The following is a 22,611-nucleotide window of genomic DNA, read 5'->3' on the forward strand; positions in this document are numbered from 1 at the left end:
AAGGCCTTTGGTGATTCTACCATGTTGCAGAAAAATGTTTATAAGTGGTACAAAGACTTCAAAGAGGGTCGAGAACGTGTTGATGACTTGGAGCGCTCCGGACGACCATCGACGTCAACAGATGACCAACACGTCAATAAAGTGAAGGAATTAGTGCTCGAAAATCGTCGGTTGACTGTTAGAGACCTTACTGATATGATCGGAATATCAGAAGGATCTGTGAAAACAATTTTGAAAGACCATTTGGGCCTACGAAAAGTCAAATCTCGTTTGGTACCGAAAACGCTCAATTTCTTGCAAAAAAGTCGCCGCGTTGATGTGTGTGAAACAATGCTTTCTGACTATCAGGACAAGCTCAAATGCATGATTACGGGAGATGAGACTTGGATTTATGCTTACGACCCTGAAACAACCGACCAATCAAGCGAATATCGTGCTAAAGGCGAGGCCAGACCGAAAAGAGCACGTCAAAGTCGTTCAAAAATCAAGGTCATGATGACAGTTTTCTTCGATTTTCGTGGTGTGGTGCACTATGAATTCCTTCTATCCGGCCAAACTGTTAATAAGGAATATTATTTGAGCGTTATGCGTCGTTTGCGTGAAGCAATTCGTCTAAAAAGACCAGAATTATGGGCCAACAACTCTTGGTTTTTGCATCACGATAATGCACCATCTCACACTGCACTCGTTCTTCGTGACCATTTCGCCAAAAATTCGACGCATATCGTTCCGCAACCACCGTATTCGCCTGATTTGGCTCCGTGTGGCTTCTGACTATTCCCAAAACTCAAGAGACCACTCCGGGGAACGCGTTTCGAGTCGATTGAGGAGATAAGAGCTGAATCGAAGAAGGCGCTGATGGCTATACCGGAAAGGGACTATTTGGCATGTTTCGAGGATTGGAAAAAACGTTGGCATAAGTGTATTTTATCGGGAGGGGATTACTTCGAAGGGGATGACATTGATATAGAAGAATAAATAAAGATTTTTCATTTTACAAACAAATTCACCTTACTTTTTGCCCACAGTAGTATTTGATTGGTTTTGTGGGTAACATCTTCCTTCGAATCTGGTCAAATTTACTGGTCCAATTTACCCTTTTTATCCAATAATATAGCAACACACAATAAAGGGATGATTTTTATGATTTTCGTTTATATAAAAACAGAAATTATCGAAATGATTGTACTCGACACTTTTAATATTCTATTAAAAACTCAAACTCTGATATTCTCAAACTCTGATATTCTCAAACTCTGATATTCTCAGATATAGATTTTACTATAGTAGGAAAAAATGCAGCCTTCTTAGTTGAGCGCTCACTCCTAACTGCCGGGTCTCGCTCTCACTATTCGTCTGTGCCTTTTCGTTTCCCTCTCTCATTCCTTACACTCTGTCTCTCTCTGATTTACGCATTTTTCATCGCTTCATGTTTCCTAGCCTAACACGCTGAATGCAGCATGCTGCAGCAGTATGCTCGGCTTCTCCCACTTATTCCCACTATGGCGCGCACACGGTTACTGCTGACCATAACGTCTTATCGCTATGTCCTTGGCCTTGGCGCGACACGAATAGGACTCTCGCAAGTGAAGTTTTAAGTAGATATATTATAACAAAATAAATAAAATGGTATTTAGTTGACCATCACTATAAAATTTAGCCTCATCTGAAAACGGAACATATCTGAAAAAGTCTGGGTGATTTTCTATCGATTCTAAAACCCACTGGCAAAATTAGACACGGGCTTCAATGTGATTCAGCCTTAATCGTTGAACCAAAATTATGTGGTAAGGATAGTAATGGAGAGCATTTAAAATTCTCAAAGCCGTCCTTCGTAGTATACCGATTTCCTTTTCAATTTGCCGACTGTTTACGTGCGAAATAAGATGAACAGCTGCTAGGACGTTTACAGCAAGAGGATCATTTGCGTCGTATTCGCGATGCTTTCGTTGACGAACAAGATGTCCATCTTGGGCTCTTTCAGTCAATTATCATATTCTCGCGTGATTAGGATGCCCCCTCAAAAGATAACGTTCAGCATACAGTCAAGCTACTGCATGGTAATTGTTTCAACATTCCCGTAGGATCATTATCATATCGACATTATCATTCGGACCATAGTTAGCCATGATCAGGTTTTGGTTCAACTATGATTTTGTTAAAGTATGATTTTTTTGAGCTAAGATTTTTTTGAACGAGGATTTTTTGAACGATAATTTTTTTTGAAACTATGATTTTTTGAGTGGATTTCTATTTTCTGTTAGATGATGATATTTGTTGAATATTATTTTTAATTTATTATTAATATTATTTTTAAATTGTATGATATTCTAGCTTATAAGTTATTGGAGTTATTGGGTTATTTGGATTATTGAGTTCTTAAGTTATTTCTCGTGGAAGTACATCAATCACGATTATTCTATCAGAAAATGCTATTACATTATACAGTATTTTTTACACAGTATTTTTATTATTACATAGTGTTTTTTAGCATGTGACTTTGATATGTCCTTGTGAGGGTCATTTTGATTTTTTTTGTGACGAAACGGCAGACCTAAAAGTTGTCCGTATGGATCATACCTTAAAAATTCGTATTTTTTTCTTTTGATCTGTGCCAAAAGTTTACTAATTGTTCCAAACAGACGGATAATGAATCATTCAATGCACAAAACCTTAATCTTCAACTCCATATATTTATGCAATTTTTTCGCATAGTTATGAGAAAAATAAGGTGACTATCATTTTCGAACCAATAGTAGTATCAATTTAACCCTAGGTAACAATCCTAGATCCATAATATGTATGATCCAGCTACATCTATAGGAGTCGTAACGGGTCTACACAGCTTAAGAAAAACATCTGAATCAATAAATCTTTAAAATTTTTCATAGAATAATATTAGATATACTTTAATACAATAAAAAATGCAAGACATATCATATTCGATGGTAGATATTCTTCACTTACAGCAAACAGATTCTTGATATTTTTCAATTATCCTTTGAATTAATGTACAGGATATTTGAATGTTACGAAGTAATTCTAACTTAGTATCTAATTCAGCATCTGATGCAACAATGCACTCATCTTCTTTACGTCCTAACTTTTGAGAAAGAGTTTGCTTAGTAATCCAATAATGATGCTGCATTTTTAGAATCAATCTGCAACAAAATAGTAGAACATTTAGATATCATTCATTAGTTATAATAAGAAGGATGTGTATGGAAAAATGGAATCAGTGCAAGAATTGCAGACAAACTATTAATAAAAATTATTTCTATCGACAAGTGTCGTACGTAATCAGAGAGTGGATGGTGCCTTCCGACGACACCCAAAGTCCTAGTCGCAAACCCCCCCCCCTCCTACAGCCCACCTTTAATAGTAAATAATAAAATGATAAATTTTTATCATTTTATTGTTAACACAATAATTTACGTTAATAAATCTGCTTGGGATAGTTTCAAAGAAGTCGTTAAAAACATTTTAGGAAACAATAAAAAACGAAATTACGAAGTAAGAAAAACTAGTTAAAAGCTACGAAAAATTAAGCTGTTTAATAAACCTGAAGTTGCATTTTTTTTCATTCACGTTTAGATTATTTTCCAACTATTCTAGGGGATTTCAGTAAAGAAATGATTTTACCAAGACATAAAAGAAATGACAAAACAATACTACAGCAGATAGAACATAAACATTTAATTATTTATATTATTATCTAATTATTTATTTAATAACATAAATATCTAATTATTTATAATTCGATGTTTATTAACATAAACATCTAATTATCTACATAAATATCTACATAAGTATCCAATTATTTATTTAAATTGTTATAATCTGATTATTCTAACGAGAGAATCGGATTCAACGGGCTAAAGATATATAATGTAACGGGGTGGTTATCCTACAAAAATGAGAAATTTATTGAAGCACAAACTCCCACGATGTAAAGCTAACCATCACTCCGTTAAACACGTAGAGTTATACGTTTATTCGCCTTTACGTTTGGTGATTTCGTTTACGTGTCTTCTTTCCAACCGAGTTGAACTCACCTTAAGTCACTTGACTTGTGACACTCGATCTATCTTCAGTATGAATGACTTAATGACTAATCTGTCTAATCCCCTAGAAGAAATCGGATTAAGACTTAAGCCTTTATAGATCTATTAAGCTAATAGGAAAGGAAATGACGCAAACGGCGAATAAAATTAACAAAGTTTAATTAACAAAAAACTACAGTCTTTTATGAGTCGAAAGACTAACGCACGCGAATAAGATTCACAATTATTAATTATAATTCGGTAAGAGAGAGAGAGAGAAAATTCGAAAATTGCCGCGAAATCTAACGATCGGCGTGAATACAAAAATTACGCTCACGAATGACAAAATACTTTAGAAAGTATTATGTCGCGCAATACGAAGGTCGTTTGAAAAGTCCGTGCAAAGTCAGAGAGATGGCGCTACTAGTGCGTATCAAGGTTATTTTTAGTTAGTGGCATATCTTGGAAGAGCACACACCAAGTTTCAGCCAGATCGGCCAATTACTTTGCGTTTTACATTCGTTTCAATCAAAGATATCGAGTGGTTGTAAAAAAATGGACGAAAAAGAATTTCGTGTATTGATTAAACATTACTTTTTCAAAGGCAAAACGCCTCAGGAGATTAAACAGAAGCTTGATGAACATTATGGCGATTGTGCACCTTCGATTAGAATGGCTTATAAGTGGTTTCAAAATTTTCGGAGTGGCCATATGAGCACAAAAGACGCTGAATGTTCTGGACGCCCTGTTAAGGTTACCACTTCAGAAATCATTGATAATATCTATGATATGGTGATGGCTGACAGAAGAGTGAAGATGCGTGAGATTGCTAGTACTGTAGGCATCTCGAGCGAACGGGTACATAATATTTTGCACCAACATTTGGACATGAAAAAGCTATCCGCTCGATGGGTGCCGCGATTGCTTACGATTGACCAAAAACGATCGTGTGAAGTGTTACAAGAATGGTTTGCAGCTGTTGCAGCAAAATACGCAAGACTTTAAGCGTCGTTTTATCACTGTAAATGAAACATGGATACATCACTACACTCGTGAGACCAAAGAACAGTCTAAACAATGGGTTACCAAGGGGGAATCTGCTCCGAAAAAGGCGAAGACAATTCCTTCGGCCAGGAAGGTTATGGCGACTGTCTTTTGGGATTCGCAAGGAATAATCTTCATCGACTATCTGAAAAAGGGTAAAACCATTACAGGCGAATATTATTCATCGTTATTGGATCGTTTGAAAACCGAGTTGCTAGAGAAACGTCCGCGATTAGCCCACAAAAAAGTCCTCTTCCACCACGACAATGCGCCAGCTCACGCCTCAGCAGTTGGTGCCGCAAAACTGATGAAGATAGGGTTCCAACTCGTTCACATCCCCCCTATCCTCCAGACTTGGCTCCGTCGGACTACTATTTGTTTCCTAATATGAAAAAATGGCTGGCGGGGAAAAGATTTTATTCAAACGAGGAGGTGATTGCAGAAATGAATGCCTATTTTACAGACTTGGACAAATCCTATTATTTGGAAGGGATTAACAAACTAGAGCAGCGTTGGATGAAGTGTATAAGCCTAAACGGAGACTATGTTGAAAAATAAAAAAGATTTATTAAAAATAATCAAGCAGTTTCTATTTTTGCACGGACTTTTCAAACGACCCTCGTACATGCTTAATCTGAAAAGTTATTTATTTGAAATAATAACTTTACGTAAGTTTCATTTAGTCTAAAACTTGTAGATTATCTGCTATTTCACTCTGGATTTGATTCTAGCGTGTTTTTAGTAGAATGTCATAATATAGAAATAGACAACAGAAAATAGATAACAAAAAATAAACAAAAGTAACCAAATGCGATAGGACGATGAACCAAATTTTTTGCTAAATATCATTCGAAATAAATAAAATTAGAATAAATAAATGCATCGTCTTATAACAATAATACGTAACAATAGTCACTTTGTTATTAACAAACATAAACTTACAATAACTAGAACTTGTATCACACAAATTAAACTTTTTTTTCATCATAGTGCCCTCCTTTATGCTTGATAACAGCTTTGCATATTCTTGGCATCCTTGCGACCAGTTTGTCCAATGTAGTTTCTTGGAGATTCTTTCATTCTCTTTGTAAAATTTCCCATAAATTAGTTGCAGAGCTTGGGCAAGATTTTCTCACTGCTCGATCGAGCTCTTCTCATAGCAGTTCGATGGGATTCAAATCAGTCGACTGGGCTGGTCATTGCATAACTTTGAATTTTTTTTTCTTTTCTAAATTTGAGAGATACTTTTATATAATTTGGATGTATGTTTTAGATCGTTATCTTGGTGAAACACAAATTGTGCTCCCACTAGTCGAATTTCTGATGTTACAGCGTGCCTTTGTAGAATGTTTTTGTAACTTTCTTTCTTTAAGATTCCATCAATTTTCACAATATCACCTACTTTTGATCCAGCAAAACAGCCCCATACCATAACTGAACCAGCACCATGCTTCATACTTGGAACTAAACAATCACTATTATATTTCTCACCAACCCGTCTTCTTACATACATTCTCTTTCTACTTCCAAAAATTTCAAATTTTGACTCGTCAGACCACAGAACATTTTTCCAATCAGAAATAGTCCAATTTTTATGACTTTTTGCCCACTGTAAGCGTTTCTTTTTATTTACACATCGTAGAAGTGGCTTCTTAACGGCAACTCGACCAAAAAGTCCTTTCTCTCGCAAACGTCTCTTTACCGTACTCACACTCACAGGTTTTTCGAAATGTGCATGTGCACCTACCCTGCGGTGCAATTACGGTGAATAGCCGTAATTGTTGATGAGAATCAACGGTCGATGCTCCTTGAATATCAGCTGCGCTGCCTCCCTCGTAATATCTGCTGTTACTCTGTTGCTGCTGCTGTGATGCTGCTAGCTTTCACTCATACAAATCCAAAAAATCCAGGAAAGAACTGTTAGCAAAACGGCAATACACTATGCAAACTAAATTGGCGGCACTCTCTTAAAAGCAGCTGAGGCTTAACTGATTATTCAAACTCTGGCGCGCCCCGTCTCTCTCTTAGTCGTTCAAACTAACATCGCTAGTGCACGAATCGCGAACGGATCGATTTATCGAATCGACTACCGTTGCAATAAACATATTTGTATATTTTACTGGTAGTAGATTTTCTGACTTTCACCGGACTTGACTTTGACTTTAAGTGAGTAAAATGGACCTCGCATTTGGATTTAGCTACCATAAAAATATAATGTTCAAGTTTTCTGACCGCACGTATACTTTTGTTTGAGAACCTGTGTAATCGATGGAGTAAACGGAAACGTTTTTCTTTTTCTGAGCTCAAATTATGATTTTTATAATGAAAAGAAGCATAAAAAATATAATTTATTGAATATAAAATAAAAGTTGGAACCCCTTGCCTTACGTATATACCTCGAATCTTTGACTACTCAACAAAAAATTTTTCCACTTAGTATTATTGAAAACTATTTGTCAGAAGACGAAATATGATAAAAAAATGGACTTTCAAGGGTAAATTTTAGGCGTGAATGACACGCCTTTAAAATGAATGTTGCCACATAAAAAATATGTATCTCTAATTGTTTTTTATACTACAATGTATCAAAAAATCATTGAAAATGGTGAAATCGGGTTAGGGTATTTTCCTTGGTAGTCTTCTAAGGCATTACCCGAGTCATCCGTTGTAACAATAAAAAGCAAGTCCGATACAACGATCAACAGTGGCTCGCTGTACAAGATATCGTGCAGCTGATATTTTTGCTGTTCTTCGCTCCATTTAAATATTTGCGATTGCGATGGTAACCGAGAAAATTATCTAGCAATCTTTGTATATCCATTGATTAACTTGCGATAATATCCAATTGGCCATAGTAATAATTTTACTTTCTTCTCATTCGTGGGTGTTGGATAATCACCAATGACTTCGATTTTCTTAAGATGATGTTTAATAATGCCGCTGTCGATTATATATCCGAGTATAGAGGCTTGCCTCTGCAACATTTGGTATTTTTTAGACTCAATTGTGAGATCTAAATAACCTAAATCGCATCTTGTATTACTGAAGTGCCTGAGTAAATGCTACTACATCGTCCAAGTCAACGTAGAGTTTGTGACTTTGGAGGTTAGTGAGTATCAAATCCATAATGCATTGAAATATTTTAGGTACATTTTCCAAACCCATGTCCATTCGGTTATATTGGAAGTGGCTTCGTAGGCCCGAAAATACTGTTTTATGGACATCATTTGGATCTATAGGTACTTGAAAAAATCAACTTTTAAGATCAATCAACCAGATGGATTGCGGATCCATAACGTTTAAGTAAATGTGTTTATCGGAACGCCAGTTCCATTTTCTTTTGTTAATACAGGATCTGACACGATGGGAGTTTCTTTCATGAGAGATGGTCCAATTTTAGCTACATCATCCAATTTGAATTTACTGCACAGTAGATAATTAATGTATTTTTCAAGCCACTTCGCGGGGGGTTTAGGTGGATGGAAACAAACATAGGGATTTGCGTATGCGCGAGCGCGCGCTACGCACGTGTCGTTAATGGTCACAGTGCGTGATGACTCCCGACGACATATTAGTGTCCTTTTCTGACCTAGTTGCGAACCATCATCATTCCCTTAATAGTAAATGTAAAAATGATTAATTTTAATATATCGACTGCCAAGGTAGGTTCCTCCTGTGGAGATTGTTAATGTAGAATCTTATAGAAGTTGGTAGGGTACTCGCTAAGCTATATGTTGGCTTGGCATCTTTTTCTAGCTTGAGATGTATATGGAGGGGATATGCTTGTTAGGGTGAGCGTCAAAGCTTATATTGAAAAACAGAGCTCAATGTCTCATCCGCACTTTTTCTATACTTCTCTACATGGATATCTCATATCACTTTCAAGATCTAAAATTTTTTTGTAAATAAAAAATGTAATTAAGAATTATATACATAAACTAAATATTCAAACACACATTACTAAAACTTACTTTTCAGATAGTATATTTTAAAGCCATTGTTTTGTCTCTTTCCCTTTCACATATATATTTATAGAATTTGATAAATGATTTCATAAAACTATTAATAACAATTTATGTGGTATTACACTTGATCTCCATAATATTCTATGATGATATAATTCTTTCTATTTTGTAACATACCCTTCACCGAACTCGATAACACAAACATAGGATTAAGAGTGCAACGACCCGCCTTAATTCGCAGATTAATAATACGCTTAGGGAAAAATGTAAATAACAATCGCACGCGAAGATAGGATATATAAGAGCGGACGAGCTTGGTGGGGCCCTCTTGCTTTGGCCATCCCAGCAAATTGACGTGACAATCTCTGCTAAAGTGCGATTGAACTTCGTCTTTAAACGAGAAGAATCACGTTTGAATAATCATAATAAATCCTATCCCATTGTGCCAAAGTGGAGGCAGTTAGAATATTGTGCTCCGATACACTACTCTAACCGGTAATACGTACGAACACAATAATAAAAAACACATAATTTACCTAAAATCTAATTATTTGGAAATTCCCGACGTAAACGACAAAGCTGTTCATTTGCTTGACGGAAATCCAATTAATTGTCCTGGTCCATTACATTGAATTCGCAAGAAATTCGGGTCTGAAACAACCCTGACTTACCAATAATAAGTCACAAATTGGCGCCCGAACAGGGACCCGAAGCATAGCTCATTGCGGATGTAATATTACATTAAGATAAAATATTAAGGATTATTGTAAATATTATTTTTCCGGATACGTTGTATAATTTGATATTGTTTAAGAAATAAGTTTGGCGGTAAAATTGCATTCAGTATTGTTTGAAGCCTTTTGTTTTCTTATTTAAGGTACAAGATAATTTAGTAAAAACAAAAGAGTATCAAAACAAAAACCTAGACTCTAGCACGGAGTAATGGCTAATTTGCGTATTGACGCGACGTGTTGATATATCAATGACGGAGATAATACGTAAACAAGGCAAAGTGCAAACCGACCGGGGATTTCAATTTGTGAAAACACAGGCATTTAAAAAGTATATAAATAACTAGACAAACGACAGCCGAATTCATCGCGCAAAGTGTATCACGGTTAAATCGTCGTATAAATGTAGATGAAAACTGGAAAATAAACACTTTGATTTATACGGTAAGGGAACAGAGTAATAAAATTCGTGAGTTGTAATTGGAATTAGCGATAACGCAAAATCAAACGAACAATTGCAATGAGGAAACAAAAAATTGGAAGCGCGATAATGCGAAGTTACAAAAGGACATAGTATACGAGGTATGTTCAAAAAGTACCCGGAATTATCGTTTTTCCAAAAAAATATTTATTTTTTCGTTTATATCAATGTGGTTCCCTTCAAAATAATCCCCCCAGATATAATACACTTATGCCAGCGTTTTTTCCAATCTTCGAAGCACTCTTGATATTCACTTTTTGGTATCTCCTTGATCATTCTCAGCGATTCGGCCTTTATTTCTTCAATCGAGGAAAAACGCCGTCCTTTCATGGGTCTCTTAAACTTTGGGAACAGGAAAAAGTCACACGGAGCTATATCTGGTGAATATGGAGGTTGGGGCACGACTACGGTATTGTTTTTGGCCAAAAAATTATGAACAAGCAACGACGAGTGAGCAGGTGCGTTATCGGGATGCAAAAGCCATGAATTGTTTTTCCATAAATCGGGGCGTTTTTTCGGATTGCTTCACGCAAACGTCGCATAACTTCGAGGTAATACTCCTTATTAACCGTACGACTTTGTGATAAGAACTCATGATGCACCACGCCCCTGCAGTCAAAGAAAACTGTAAGCAAAACCTTCACATTTGATCGAACTTGACGTGCTTTTTTCGCTCTTGGTGACGTTGAATGCTTCCAGGTGGACGATTGTACTTTGGTTTCGACATCATAACCATACACCCATATTTCATCACCAGTTATGACCCTTTCAAGCAAACTTGGATCGTCGTTGACGTCGTTTAACAGCTCCTGAGCGATGTTCATGCGATTGTTTTTTTGATCAAAGTTCAGCAGTTTTGGAATGAATTTCGCTGCCACCCGTTTCATCCCCAAAACATTTGAAAAAATGTTATAACATGAGCCAATTGATATGCCAACTTCATCAGCAACTTCTCTAATTGTTATTCGGCGATCATTCAGAACCTTTTTTTCCACTTTTTTCACATTTTCATCGATTGTTGACGTGCTGGGTCGACCGGAGCGTTCGTCATCTTCAACGTCTTCGCGGCCATCTTGGAAACGCTTATACCACTCGTAAACACTTGTTTTTTTCATAGCAGACTCACCATAAGCTTTTTGTAACATTTCACACACTTTGTTATACTTTATTTCATTTTTTACGCAAAATTTAATACAAATTCTTTGACCCATTTCTTTTAAAAAACGAAAATCGCCGAGCTCATAAAAACACGTCAAACCTTAGCGACTACCGCAGACAAAGTAAACAGTGAATATAGCTAAAAATTTTATCATACTTCAGGGGCATGTATACCAACACAATAAAAAAAAATTTTGACAATCGCACTCTCCAAACCCGCGAAATTTAAAAATTCAGGGTATTTTTTGAACACACCTCGTATTTGTTTAAGCGTGTTGAGAAAAAATTCGAAGATATTGAAGAGCAAATAGAATATTCACTATTTAAATTTGGTGCGAGACGTGTATGGTTTCCGAATTAAATAACATTTTTATTTTATATTTTAAAGTCGCTCAATTAAATATATATCTAAGAATCATGGTTGACAGGCGAAAATCACTTTCTTTATCAAAAGAATTGCGTTCTATGCCTTTTAAAAGTGAGGCAGAAGGATATAATAATAACCAAGTTGAAATAATTGATGCAATCGCGCATGAATTGACATTCTTCTTCTTCATTATCTTCTGCATTATTTGCTTCTCTCTCTGCTACTACCACTGACACTTTCTTGATATATGGCTAGGCTTTCTTGAATGACTCTGATTAGTCTTAATCAGAAATTCGATCTGTTGCCAGGAATTGCTGGTACCAAGTGCTCTATAGTTTCTAAATACTCTCTCCGTTCGAGACCTGCAAAATTACACAAAGTAAATTTATCTTATTTGGAAACTTTGTAATAATGTAAATTAATGATACTTATCTGACTGTTGAATTCTTCTTTGGTCCTTTGCTGCCCTGCACTGTCTGCTGCTTCTCTTTTAATCTATGCGCCAAATTTGTCTTAATTCTTGCCAACCAAAACTCGTGAATAGCCATTTATACTTGAAGTATAAACCTTGCATCTTCATAAGTAAAAACTGTGATCTAACCTCGGTCGGGTACAGTGGTGCTCAAACGACGTAGCTTATTTCCAATTTTAAATTTTCCGCGTCGCGAATTAAGTAACGTCCAGTGTACATACGGTATACGGACATATCGGTCCATTTAAAACTTATAAAATGATTGAAGAAATATTTTTCATGCCGAAATTGCACAAACGAATCAAACAATTGTTAAGATCATGCATAATTTGTCAACGGACAAAATATTTAACAATACGATACGATAATTTAATGCAACCAATATTGTGGGTAATTCTTGGCTATTTCAAACCGTTTAAAACATCAAATCACCAATTTTGTTCAAAGTTGGTAGACTAATACAGATGTCAACATCTGTGCAGAGTTTTAGATCAAAATACTGATAAGGGGCCGACTTATCAACTGTTGAAATAATATTGGACTTTTATTTATTAATTCGATTTCTCGGAGACTAATAAAGATATGGACATGATTCTTTTTTTAAAAGACGCTGAAAGAGTTTCACTTTTAAAATGTAAATAGTAAAATACCAAATCATTTATTTATGTCATTGTTATAAACAATTTTTTCAAAAAATCGACGATATCTCAGAAAACGATTTTTTTTTTAATTTTTGCACCATCGTGTTCCTTGTCATTTTTTACATTAGAAATCGTTGAGAAAATCAAGTTATTTACAAGTAATTTGTTCTAACCCTTGAAATTATGCGTCTTATTTCAAATTCAGAAGAGTATGAAGTTTTTTGTACTTTAATTGCCGTTGTATTGTCATCACTAACTGGAATGAATGCATGCAGTGATCGTGTTCCTTGTACAGTAAGAGCATCTTTTAATTGACTATACATGCTACTTTCAAAAATTTCATATTCTTCTTGACTACAGTAAATAAACGTTATTTTAGGCATAGCTTGCTTCGCCCATTTGTAAAATTCTGCAGAATTACTTATAATTTTACCGAGCAAGCTTCCTCGTCGAGCTAATCTTTGTATACCTCCACCAATTCCATCACACGGACTTTTACCATGACAACTTGCAAAAAATGTTAGAAAATTCATACTATTTTTATATTGGCTTCCGGCACCATCACTAACATAAATAATTTTTTTTACCGTATTTTGAACTGTATTTTTGACGAATTCAATTAATTTTCTTTGATATAATAAAACTGCATATGAATTATGTTTTAAACTTTCAGATATAACAGCTAAACTTTTTTGCTCGACTTTACCTTTAATTTTTTTGTAAACTGAAAAAAGATGTATAGTTATTTGATCTTTAGTATAATACGCGGATTGAATTTCATCTTGAAATTGATATATATAATTTTCAGCAAAATCCAAATTCGTAATGGTTGTTCTTACAAAATCACGTTGACATTTCGTTACGTAATCATACACGCCAAATTTATTAACAAACTGTATTGTTAGTTCATGGACATACTGTTCTCTAATTCACTCGACATCAATTAATTGATGTCTGCCATTCACATTCTTCCATTGTTTGAATTTGATACTACTAATTGAATTGTTTATGAAAAAAATTAGTAATTTATTGGCTAAGAAACCAAAGCTAGGACATTCAAAATATGCATTATAGCTACATGCCTCAGTTGGATTATTACATAGTATATGTTCAAAAATTTCCTCTTGATTTATCGAAATTGTATCATTATCTTTTAAAAACTTATAAGTCCCATCCAACATTAACTTATTATTTTGATGATATATACAAAGACAAACATTATGAAACCCCTTTAAATCACTTACTAGAACGCATTGTTTTGGTCGATACTGACAGAATGTAGAGAATCCAATCTTATCTTCTGGAAACTGTTCTTTAAATAGTGCGTATGCTTCTTTAAGACTATGGAGTAATATACTTTTTCTAATATTTTCTCGTTTCTCATTAGTTTTTACACTTTTACAGTCTTTCATCCCAGGACAGATTCGACTGATATCATCTTGCAAAAAAAATGATGTTACATTTTCTATTGTCTTATCAGTTATGATATGTTTTCTTGTTCGCATCGGCAGATAAGATAGAAGTCCTTCATTTACACGAAGTTTTTTAGCGGTTGAAGCAATATAAAGAGAGCATCCTATTTATTTTTGAATTTTACGTATACTTCATGAAAGTGGAAGAATTGTTAAAATGTGAATTTTTTCAAACAGAGTAGTAGCTTTTTTATACTTTTCTTTCAATTCATTGATAAAATTAGAATCTAACACACTGGTATCTTTATTTTCATGCTTTTCATCATTATTTTTATATTCCCTTAGAATCGCAGCTTCAAATAATCAACGAGAGCATTAATTTTGTCTTCTACTATACGAGGATTTTTCAAATCAGTCAAACGTATATTATTTAAATGTAATTTATCATTCAATTCATTTAATGGTTTTAGTACATAATCACGTTGACTATTTTCTTCAAGCTTGAAGTCATTGTCGTTTTCTGTTGACATAAAGCAATAGTTCGATTGTTCGACGTCAACGGCAGGTGATGATAAATCGTCTATATTAAAATTGTACGTCTCTGAACATACCATTTCTGTTTCCATGTACTCCACTTCATGGTCATTTTCAGGAGCTGCACTAGTATCCATAGTAGGTGAATCTTCAGTTACTTAACCCATTAACGACCAAAGAGGTCAGTTTTTGGACATATTTTTGATCGCAAAATTCATTTGGTTGAAGCATTGTAGTCCTGAGAAAGAAAAAAGAATGAAACGGAGGGACCAAGAAGGGGAGCTAGAAGCGGACTCGGGAGGGAAAGAAGAAAGAAGTGAAGAAAGTAGAAAGGAAGAAGAAAAGAGGCCCTGGAACGACCAGAGCGTTATGAATAAAGTGATAATTAGAGGAGAGGTGGAGACGGCTATAAAGGGTATTAAAAAAGGAAAAGCAGCGAGACAGGACGGAATTCCAGGAGAGTTCTACAATAATATGACGGAAGGTTGGCTGGCAGAATTACCAGAGACATTGAACGAGATATAGATCACTGAAATGTTACCAGAGGAATGAAAAAAAGCCCGCATTTTTTTAATTTACAAAGTGGCGAGGAAAATATAGCTGAGAGTTTTACATTATAAAGTGGTATCACTGTTAGATGTGAGTTACAAGATTTTTGCAGGAATTATAAATGACAGACTTAGATCCTGAATAGAAGATGAATGTATATTAGGAGAGAGTCAGGCAGGAATTAGGATGGAAAGAGGAACGAAAGATTATATTTTCACTTTAAACAGTATAATAGAGAATAAAACCAAGAGAGAAAGAGGGAACATACATTTGGGATTCATTGACTTCAAGAGAGCCTTCGATTCGGTGGACAAAAAAAATTTCGTCCGAGGTGATGGCGATAAACGGGGAAGAAGGTTAAGGAGAGATGCAAAATAGAATTATAAAGGAGAGAGACTGGAAGTAGTAGAGGAATATAAATATTTAAGATCTTGGTTTACTACGAAGAGTGGATACGGAACGCATATAAAGATAAAGAAGCAAAAAGCGCAGAGGGCATGGACAAATAGTATATGGGGTTTAATGAAAAGAGCAATACTCAATACAATGGACACCGCAAGAAGAAATGGAAAAAAATCAAGCAAAAGTAGTCAAGATGACACTAGGTATCAATATGAACGCACCAGATTATATATGGATATAAATTACATAGGGAAGATCGCTGAAATGGATGACAAAAGACTTCCGAAAATATGTTTAAAAGAGGAAATGAGAGGGATAAGGAATAACAATCCTACAAGATGGGGAAGGGAATGGTTGGAATCAGCTAAGAAGGCATGAAATGGTAAGCTAAAAATATTAATGGAAAATGGATTAGAGAAAGAACAACTTATGGAAACCACAGAAAGAACCTTAAAAATAAGAGCAAAAGAAGACATACAAGTAAGATGGAAAAAGATAGACGAATCGAAATATTGGCAGCACTACAAGAAATGGAAAAAATCAATAGGAAGGGAGAATTACTGGAGGGAATGTGGAGTGAGGACCATATGATAGAGGAATGGGCAAGAATAAGGTGTGGGAGCATAAGAAAGGAAGGAAACAAAGGTTACATCAATCAAACATGCAGAGTATGTGAAAACGAAGAAGAGGACCTACAACACATATGAATATGCGAGGCGGCGAAGAAGATTATAAGTAAAGAATGGGTAATGGCTGTGGACGACTGAAAAGGGGAGAGCAGGGGAGAAGAATTGATAAGAAAATTGGGAAAAGTGCTTGAGGGAAGGATAGATCATGGTACGAGTTAATATGCAAGGGCTTTCGAGAAGATAATAGAAAGAAACAAGAAATTTGAGAATAAGAAATAAATGAAAGAGGATAGGAGGTTCAAATTGAAAGACTTATAGTCTGCAGGTCAAGGCAGGGAACTAGGGAAATTAGAGGAGAGAAGAAAAGTTAGGAAAGAAGAGGAAGAAGACTATTTAAATAAAGTACTGTGGACCAAAGAATAATATTTATATTATTCGCGGATATCTATGTACGAAATTAGGACGGTTGATTTCATGAGGTTGTATTATATGATGTGGTGAAGTAAACTATTAATGTATATTTATCTGGAATAAAATTATTATTATTATTACTAATTTTTTTTTTTTTTGTAGTTAAATATGCATTAAATTTGTTTTTTTTTTCAATACTAATATCAAGAATAGATTTCTGTGCCATTGTTAAAAGCGAAAAACTCTGTGAAATAATGACGAAGTCGAAGCCGACCTTAATACGCCGAGCGCTCTGGTTTCATCGGAACGCAAGTTGCGAACTTCAAACACATACTCAATCACGCGAGAGATCATTTTTTACAGAATTTTAAGAGTTTCTCTTAACAGTAAAAAGTAAATTCAACAATATAAATTTATATAATATATATTTGATATCTTAAAAATGGCCATTTTCGACTTTTTTGCAAATTTTGACCTCATAAACAAAAACTAATGCAAAATCTCGAATTACACGATCCAGAGGGCATTTATTTACAATATTTCTAACATATTTCCGTCGAGTTTTTTCATATTTGAATTTTTGTCTCTAATTTTTTCTATTGATCAGACTACATGCTTGATTACTTGAGCACGGTTAAAGTTAAGTGCTCACGCACGGAGTGTTGAAAAGATATTGTAATGCTATTTTATTTTAAAAATATTAAATATACAGTTAGTATGTATCAATTTTTTGTTTAATATTCTCAATTTTACGTGAAAATCAAGTCATTGAAAGAATCGTCAAATGAACAAAAAAATATCAAGAATAAGGCTAAACTTATAACCTCGTACTTATATTATCTATCCTCGGAATTTTAGAGTTTTCAAGCACCAGCAAAAATTGTAGGTGCATTGTAGCATCATCTTTGTCTTTACCATGTTGCATGCCACAAAAACTATTCAATAAAAAATTGGTTATAAAAAGATTGTACGAATTAATAATAACAACCAAGAAATAAGCGATATTTACACTATAATTAGGATTTTCAAGTTTCTGTGCATTGGTAAAAATCTGGGACAAAGATATTATAGTTGGATTCTATCATTATTATTGATATTTATAAAGTCGGATGCAAAGAAAATTTTTTTAAAAATGTAAAAATCAATAACAATGGCCAATGTTTAGAAATGCAGGATATTTACTTTGTTTACTATATTTACTCTATTGAGTTTCAAAGCATGAGTAAAGTTATTGTAGATACATTTAGCATTATCTCGGTATCCTATAAGTATATTTTATTATTATTTTAAATAGTTGTTTAGTATTATATTGAATAGTTATCTTGATGATACAGTGATATCGCAAAGTAAGAAAGACATTGACAGGTATTATCAAAAGTTTTGTATTTAGATCGATGCATTATAATTTTCATATAGTTTATACACAGTTGATATATATTTAATAACACCATTTGGATTCCTTAAAAAGATTCATAATTATTTGTGAAAAAAATGTTTATTTTCATTATAAATCAATGTTACAAACTTTAGAAACAGTAAAGTAAAGAAAAAGTAAAGTATTCTTGTTACACATATCTATAATATGAATTACAATAACTTTTCATCACAAATTTGTATACTCAACTAAAAAAAATTTAATATATAATATGCAAATTTAAAATGTTTTGTGAGTGAATACTTTTTTACTTCTAGATTATAAAAATAGTCGTACCAGCTCTTGTTAGTTTTTATTAAATAATAACTAACCATATATGAAAATTATATTTGATATAAAATAGATAATTTGATAAATTATTTCTTCCAATAAAAATCATATTTTAAATTATAATATATATTAAACACATTAGAAAATATAACAATATTGATTTCAAGATACTATTGAAAAGCTTTCTAATTTTTGATTTATTAAAAAAATTACTTTGTTCAATAATACATTGTTTATCCTAAATTATAAGAAACTATAGATGCACTGTAAATTTCAATTTTTTTTTATTAAAATTTACTGTAATATGAAATATTTTAAAACATATAACTCAAACTTTTCTTGAAGATTTTCTATGGTCTACATTGGGCTTGTAATAATTTAAAAATCAATATACTGTGCAATTTCAATTAAACTAACAGTATATTTTTTTTTAATAATGCAGTTCATTCATACAAATAGATATGTAGAAATTCTATAGAATAATAAAAACTACAGATATGATTGGTGTCAAACACAATTCAAAAAACACAATTCACATGCAAGGTCCATATAATGTAATCTATTGAAATGTATTTATTTTGAATTAATCATAAACATGTTGGTTGTAATGAGTATTGTGTTATGAAAAGCACATAGTTATTCTGATTAATAAAATTATATTATTTTAATGAAGATTCTAAATTTTAATTAAAAGATTATAGAAAATAAAGAAGTCGTCTTTCACTAATCAGTTTGAATCAGAAGTATTTGGTTTGTTTGTACCCAGAAATATATTATTAATAAATTTCAAATAAAACTCACGTTAAATTCTATTAATAAATATTGATGACGTTCGAAGATTTGGAACCTGTATATAATTTAGGTAGTTAGAGATTACGGTGTTCACAGAATTTTTCTGACACTATCACGGAGATATTAATTCGGACACTATCAAACATAACAAGACTATGCACTACGCAGCCATTTGTGCGCTGATTTATTGAAACTTTGAGGGGGCGCGATTTCGAATTAAAGAAAATAAAACATGATAAAACTAAATAAAATGACTGTTACATATGACATTATTAATATTAATTTTCATATTATTGTAACGTCGGGAACAGGTCAGGCCATATAAAAGCGGGAAACTTAAATTTTTATGGAAGGGGAATTCTCTCAATTAGAGTAATGCCTAATTTAAATCTGACCTTGCTCTTTGTCGACGCGTGCTCCTCTTATGGATTTAACCCTTTATAGACTAGTTTAATGTATAGTTTTATGTGTTTTGCCTTATAAAAGATGTGAGAGAGCGACTGTCGAAAGAACTTAGTATTCTACTCTGAAACACTCCGGAGTGAAGTCTCTGTATCACTTGATCTGATTAATAAATATTTAAACTAAAATACCACTTGTCATTTATATTATAAATTAGGAAAGGTCTTACGTCTATCCAATATAGCTACAACATATCCCTGAATCCTGTAGTACGAGTTATAGGACGAGTCAACTTTCAGGTAAATCTATTTCTATTAACCGTTACTTTTTCTAGTCGGTGCCTTAGCTTGATTGCCAGCCTGCTCTTGCTTACGCGTTGGCCGAAAAGAGACAGTCGCTGTTGAGTAACTATTGTCAATCCGCGGCCGTTACGTGAGACGTAACATTGTAATTAAATAATAATTTTATATTGTAATTTTGATAAACTAAATAAAATGACTGTTTTATATGGAATTATTAATATTAATTTTCATATTGTAATTAATATTAATAATTTTATATATGGCCAATTCCATCTCAGATCATGCAGAGCTCCCCACACACCTGTCACCAAGCTACTCCAAAGTATTTTTTTATTGTTCTAGGTCAAAAATAAGAGGACCCGTATTTTTTCTTTTTTCTCTCAGATGCATAGTTCCGTCAATAATGCAATCGGAAAATGCACTGCTGAAAAGGGAAAATTGAGAAAATTTTTTCAATTAAATTTGGTTTCCTCAATATTTTTTTTATTTTTCGATACAATTAAATAATTTTTATGTCATCTATAGTAGAAACGAAGTTCTTCAAGTCTAATTTATCAAAAATATGAATGTATGCATTTTTCGGGAGAAAATGCATGTTTTCGAAAAAGTGCATCTTGGAGAAAAAATTGTGTATCTCAAAAAGGCCATAATTTTTTGCGCTCAAATTTTTTTTATATATTCTTAGTACCAATACCTTCAAATCCATTCGATCAAAATTTGCTGTTTTTTCGTTATATCGCTTAAAAAAATTAAAAAAAAAAGTTTTACATTTTCAAGTCAAACGCGATAAATACATTCAGGAATTCATGTTAGCGACTATGTAGGTTAATAACTGAACTACAATAACATGTAACTCAAAGAAAAAGCTCACTTTTATTCAATCATGTCTGCAAGAAATGTAAAATTACACGATCATTTTTTTCTGTTTGAGTTGATTACTTTTACAACTCTCTTCACTTTTTTAGATACAACTTTCACTTTCTTGCCCTTGTTTACATTTTCGTTTTTCTTCTTATGAGTACTTTTCTTTTTTTTTCATCTTTTTTCACTTCAATCCATGGATGCGCAGCCGTTCGAGCTATAATACATTCGCTCCTCCCTTCCGAGACAACAGATTTCCACATGTGGCAACGTTGAATACCCTGATATTTCTGGCATTTGTGTCTTTGCTCCATTTGACTACTACGAAAATTGTTTATCTCTGCAGTTTCCATCAAAATCAGCTCTATAGAAGTTGTGTATTTTGATACATTTTCAACAAAACTTTTAGCAGTTTGAATAGCATCAAATTCAGTACTGCGTAAATTATGCACTGTTGCATAATGCTTTACCAAACCACCTATACCATCTACAGCACCCTTTCCATGACCAGTAGCAGAGAATATCCATTTTTTACTCATACTTGCATTTAAAAATTCATTTAACTGGAATCTATTTTTGAAATGACTTGCAGCGCCATCAGATACTAGTAGTATAGCAATGTATGTTCCAGCACACCTGCGGGGGGTCCGTAACCCTTTGACCCCACCGGGCTTAACCCTTTGGACCCCCTGGCTATGTTAATAATAATTATTATTGTTAACAATTATTATTAACAATATTCGTGGGGGGTCCCTTGGTTTAACCATTTGATTCCCTGGCCTCTATCCCTTCTATGTTAATTATTATTATTATTATTATTAATGTTAATAATTGTTTATAATTTTTGAGGAAGGTTTCTAGGGCTCCTAGTCCCTAGGGCTCCTAGTCCCTAGGGACCCTATACCTAGTGCTTTTAGTCTAATTAAATTTAAATGTTTTTTTAAAGTTATAAATATATATATATTATTAATAATTTACTTGCTACATTGAGAATGAAACGAATATAGAAAATAGCGACGATTTTTTTTTGAAAAAAATGAAAGGACAGACCGGAGAATCGAACCGGAGACCTCTGGGTTGGCAGGCTAGCGTTCTACCACTAGAGCCAATGCCACATGTACCTTAGAGGATGCATATTGTGTATATTAGCTACACACGCATACATTTGGTATAGGGCCCGAGCGTGCGGAGGAGGAGGAGGGGAGCGCATGCTGTCTATAGTTCTGGCCTGATGGGGGTGCGCTACTATAGCAGTATTAAATGTATGCTCTCTCTCTCTAGCTCTGACTCAGCGTGGTCCACAGTGTGAGGAGGAGGGGAGCGCATGATCAGCTATGCTTATTAACTACCCTATTATCTTAAGTTAATTATGTCTATCATAAATGTAGATCATAGCTGGTTTGAGGGTGATCAAGCTTCTCTACTACTTTCAGAAAGAGAGAGCATCTATGCTTACTACGTTCCCTCTTATCTTATGTTACCTATGACTATCGCAAATCATAGACGGTTTAAGGATGGTCAAACAAAACTCATAGCGCGGACGCGTGACCTGCGTTTAATGTGTTTTTTGCGGATGACCATAAAGTCAGCGGGACGTCAAGATTTATAGTTTTTAGAAAGTGACAAACTTTCTAGCCTACATGGGGTGGGAAAGGGTACACTAAACGTCCTATCTCACTCAAAGAATTTCTACGTTTGTGTGTAGCGTTA

General features: G+C 33.9%; 2 protein-coding genes across 5 annotated transcripts in view; one reads left to right on the forward strand and one right to left on the reverse strand.

Annotated features, from left to right (window-relative positions):
* LOC131673191 (islet cell autoantigen 1) overlaps window positions 1-19,484 on the reverse strand; it is a 434,595-nt gene extending 415,111 nt beyond the window's left edge. For 2 of the 4 annotated variants that reach the window (XR_009302690.1, XM_058951163.1), the window contains exons 1-2: window positions 19,346-19,484; window positions 2,968-3,161 (exon numbers count right to left, since the gene is read on the reverse strand). Coding sequence is in view for 1 of the 4 variants with exons in the window: in XM_058951163.1 (XP_058807146.1) it covers window positions 2,968-3,148 (181 nt within the window). In the remaining 3 variants the exon portion in view is untranslated. Of the gene's footprint in view, window positions 1-2,967; window positions 3,162-14,146; window positions 14,241-14,925; window positions 15,087-19,345 lie in introns of those variants that run through there. The other 2 variants (XR_009302693.1, XR_009302694.1) reach the window with 2 other exon arrangements.
* A 406-nt stretch (window positions 19,485-19,890) lies between these two features.
* LOC131662819 (1,4-alpha-glucan-branching enzyme) overlaps window positions 19,891-22,611 on the forward strand; it is a 588,019-nt gene continuing 585,298 nt past the window's right edge. The window contains exon 1 of the mRNA XM_058932788.1: window positions 19,891-20,037. The gene's annotated coding sequence lies outside the window, so the exon portion shown is untranslated. The remainder of the gene's footprint in view (window positions 20,038-22,611) is intronic.

This window comes from Phymastichus coffea, unplaced genomic scaffold, assembly GCF_024137745.1.
Source record: "Phymastichus coffea isolate CEN01 unplaced genomic scaffold, Cenicafe_Pcof_1.1 PCOF00001, whole genome shotgun sequence".
In the NCBI taxonomy this organism is placed as follows: Eukaryota; Metazoa; Arthropoda; class Insecta; order Hymenoptera; family Eulophidae; genus Phymastichus; species Phymastichus coffea.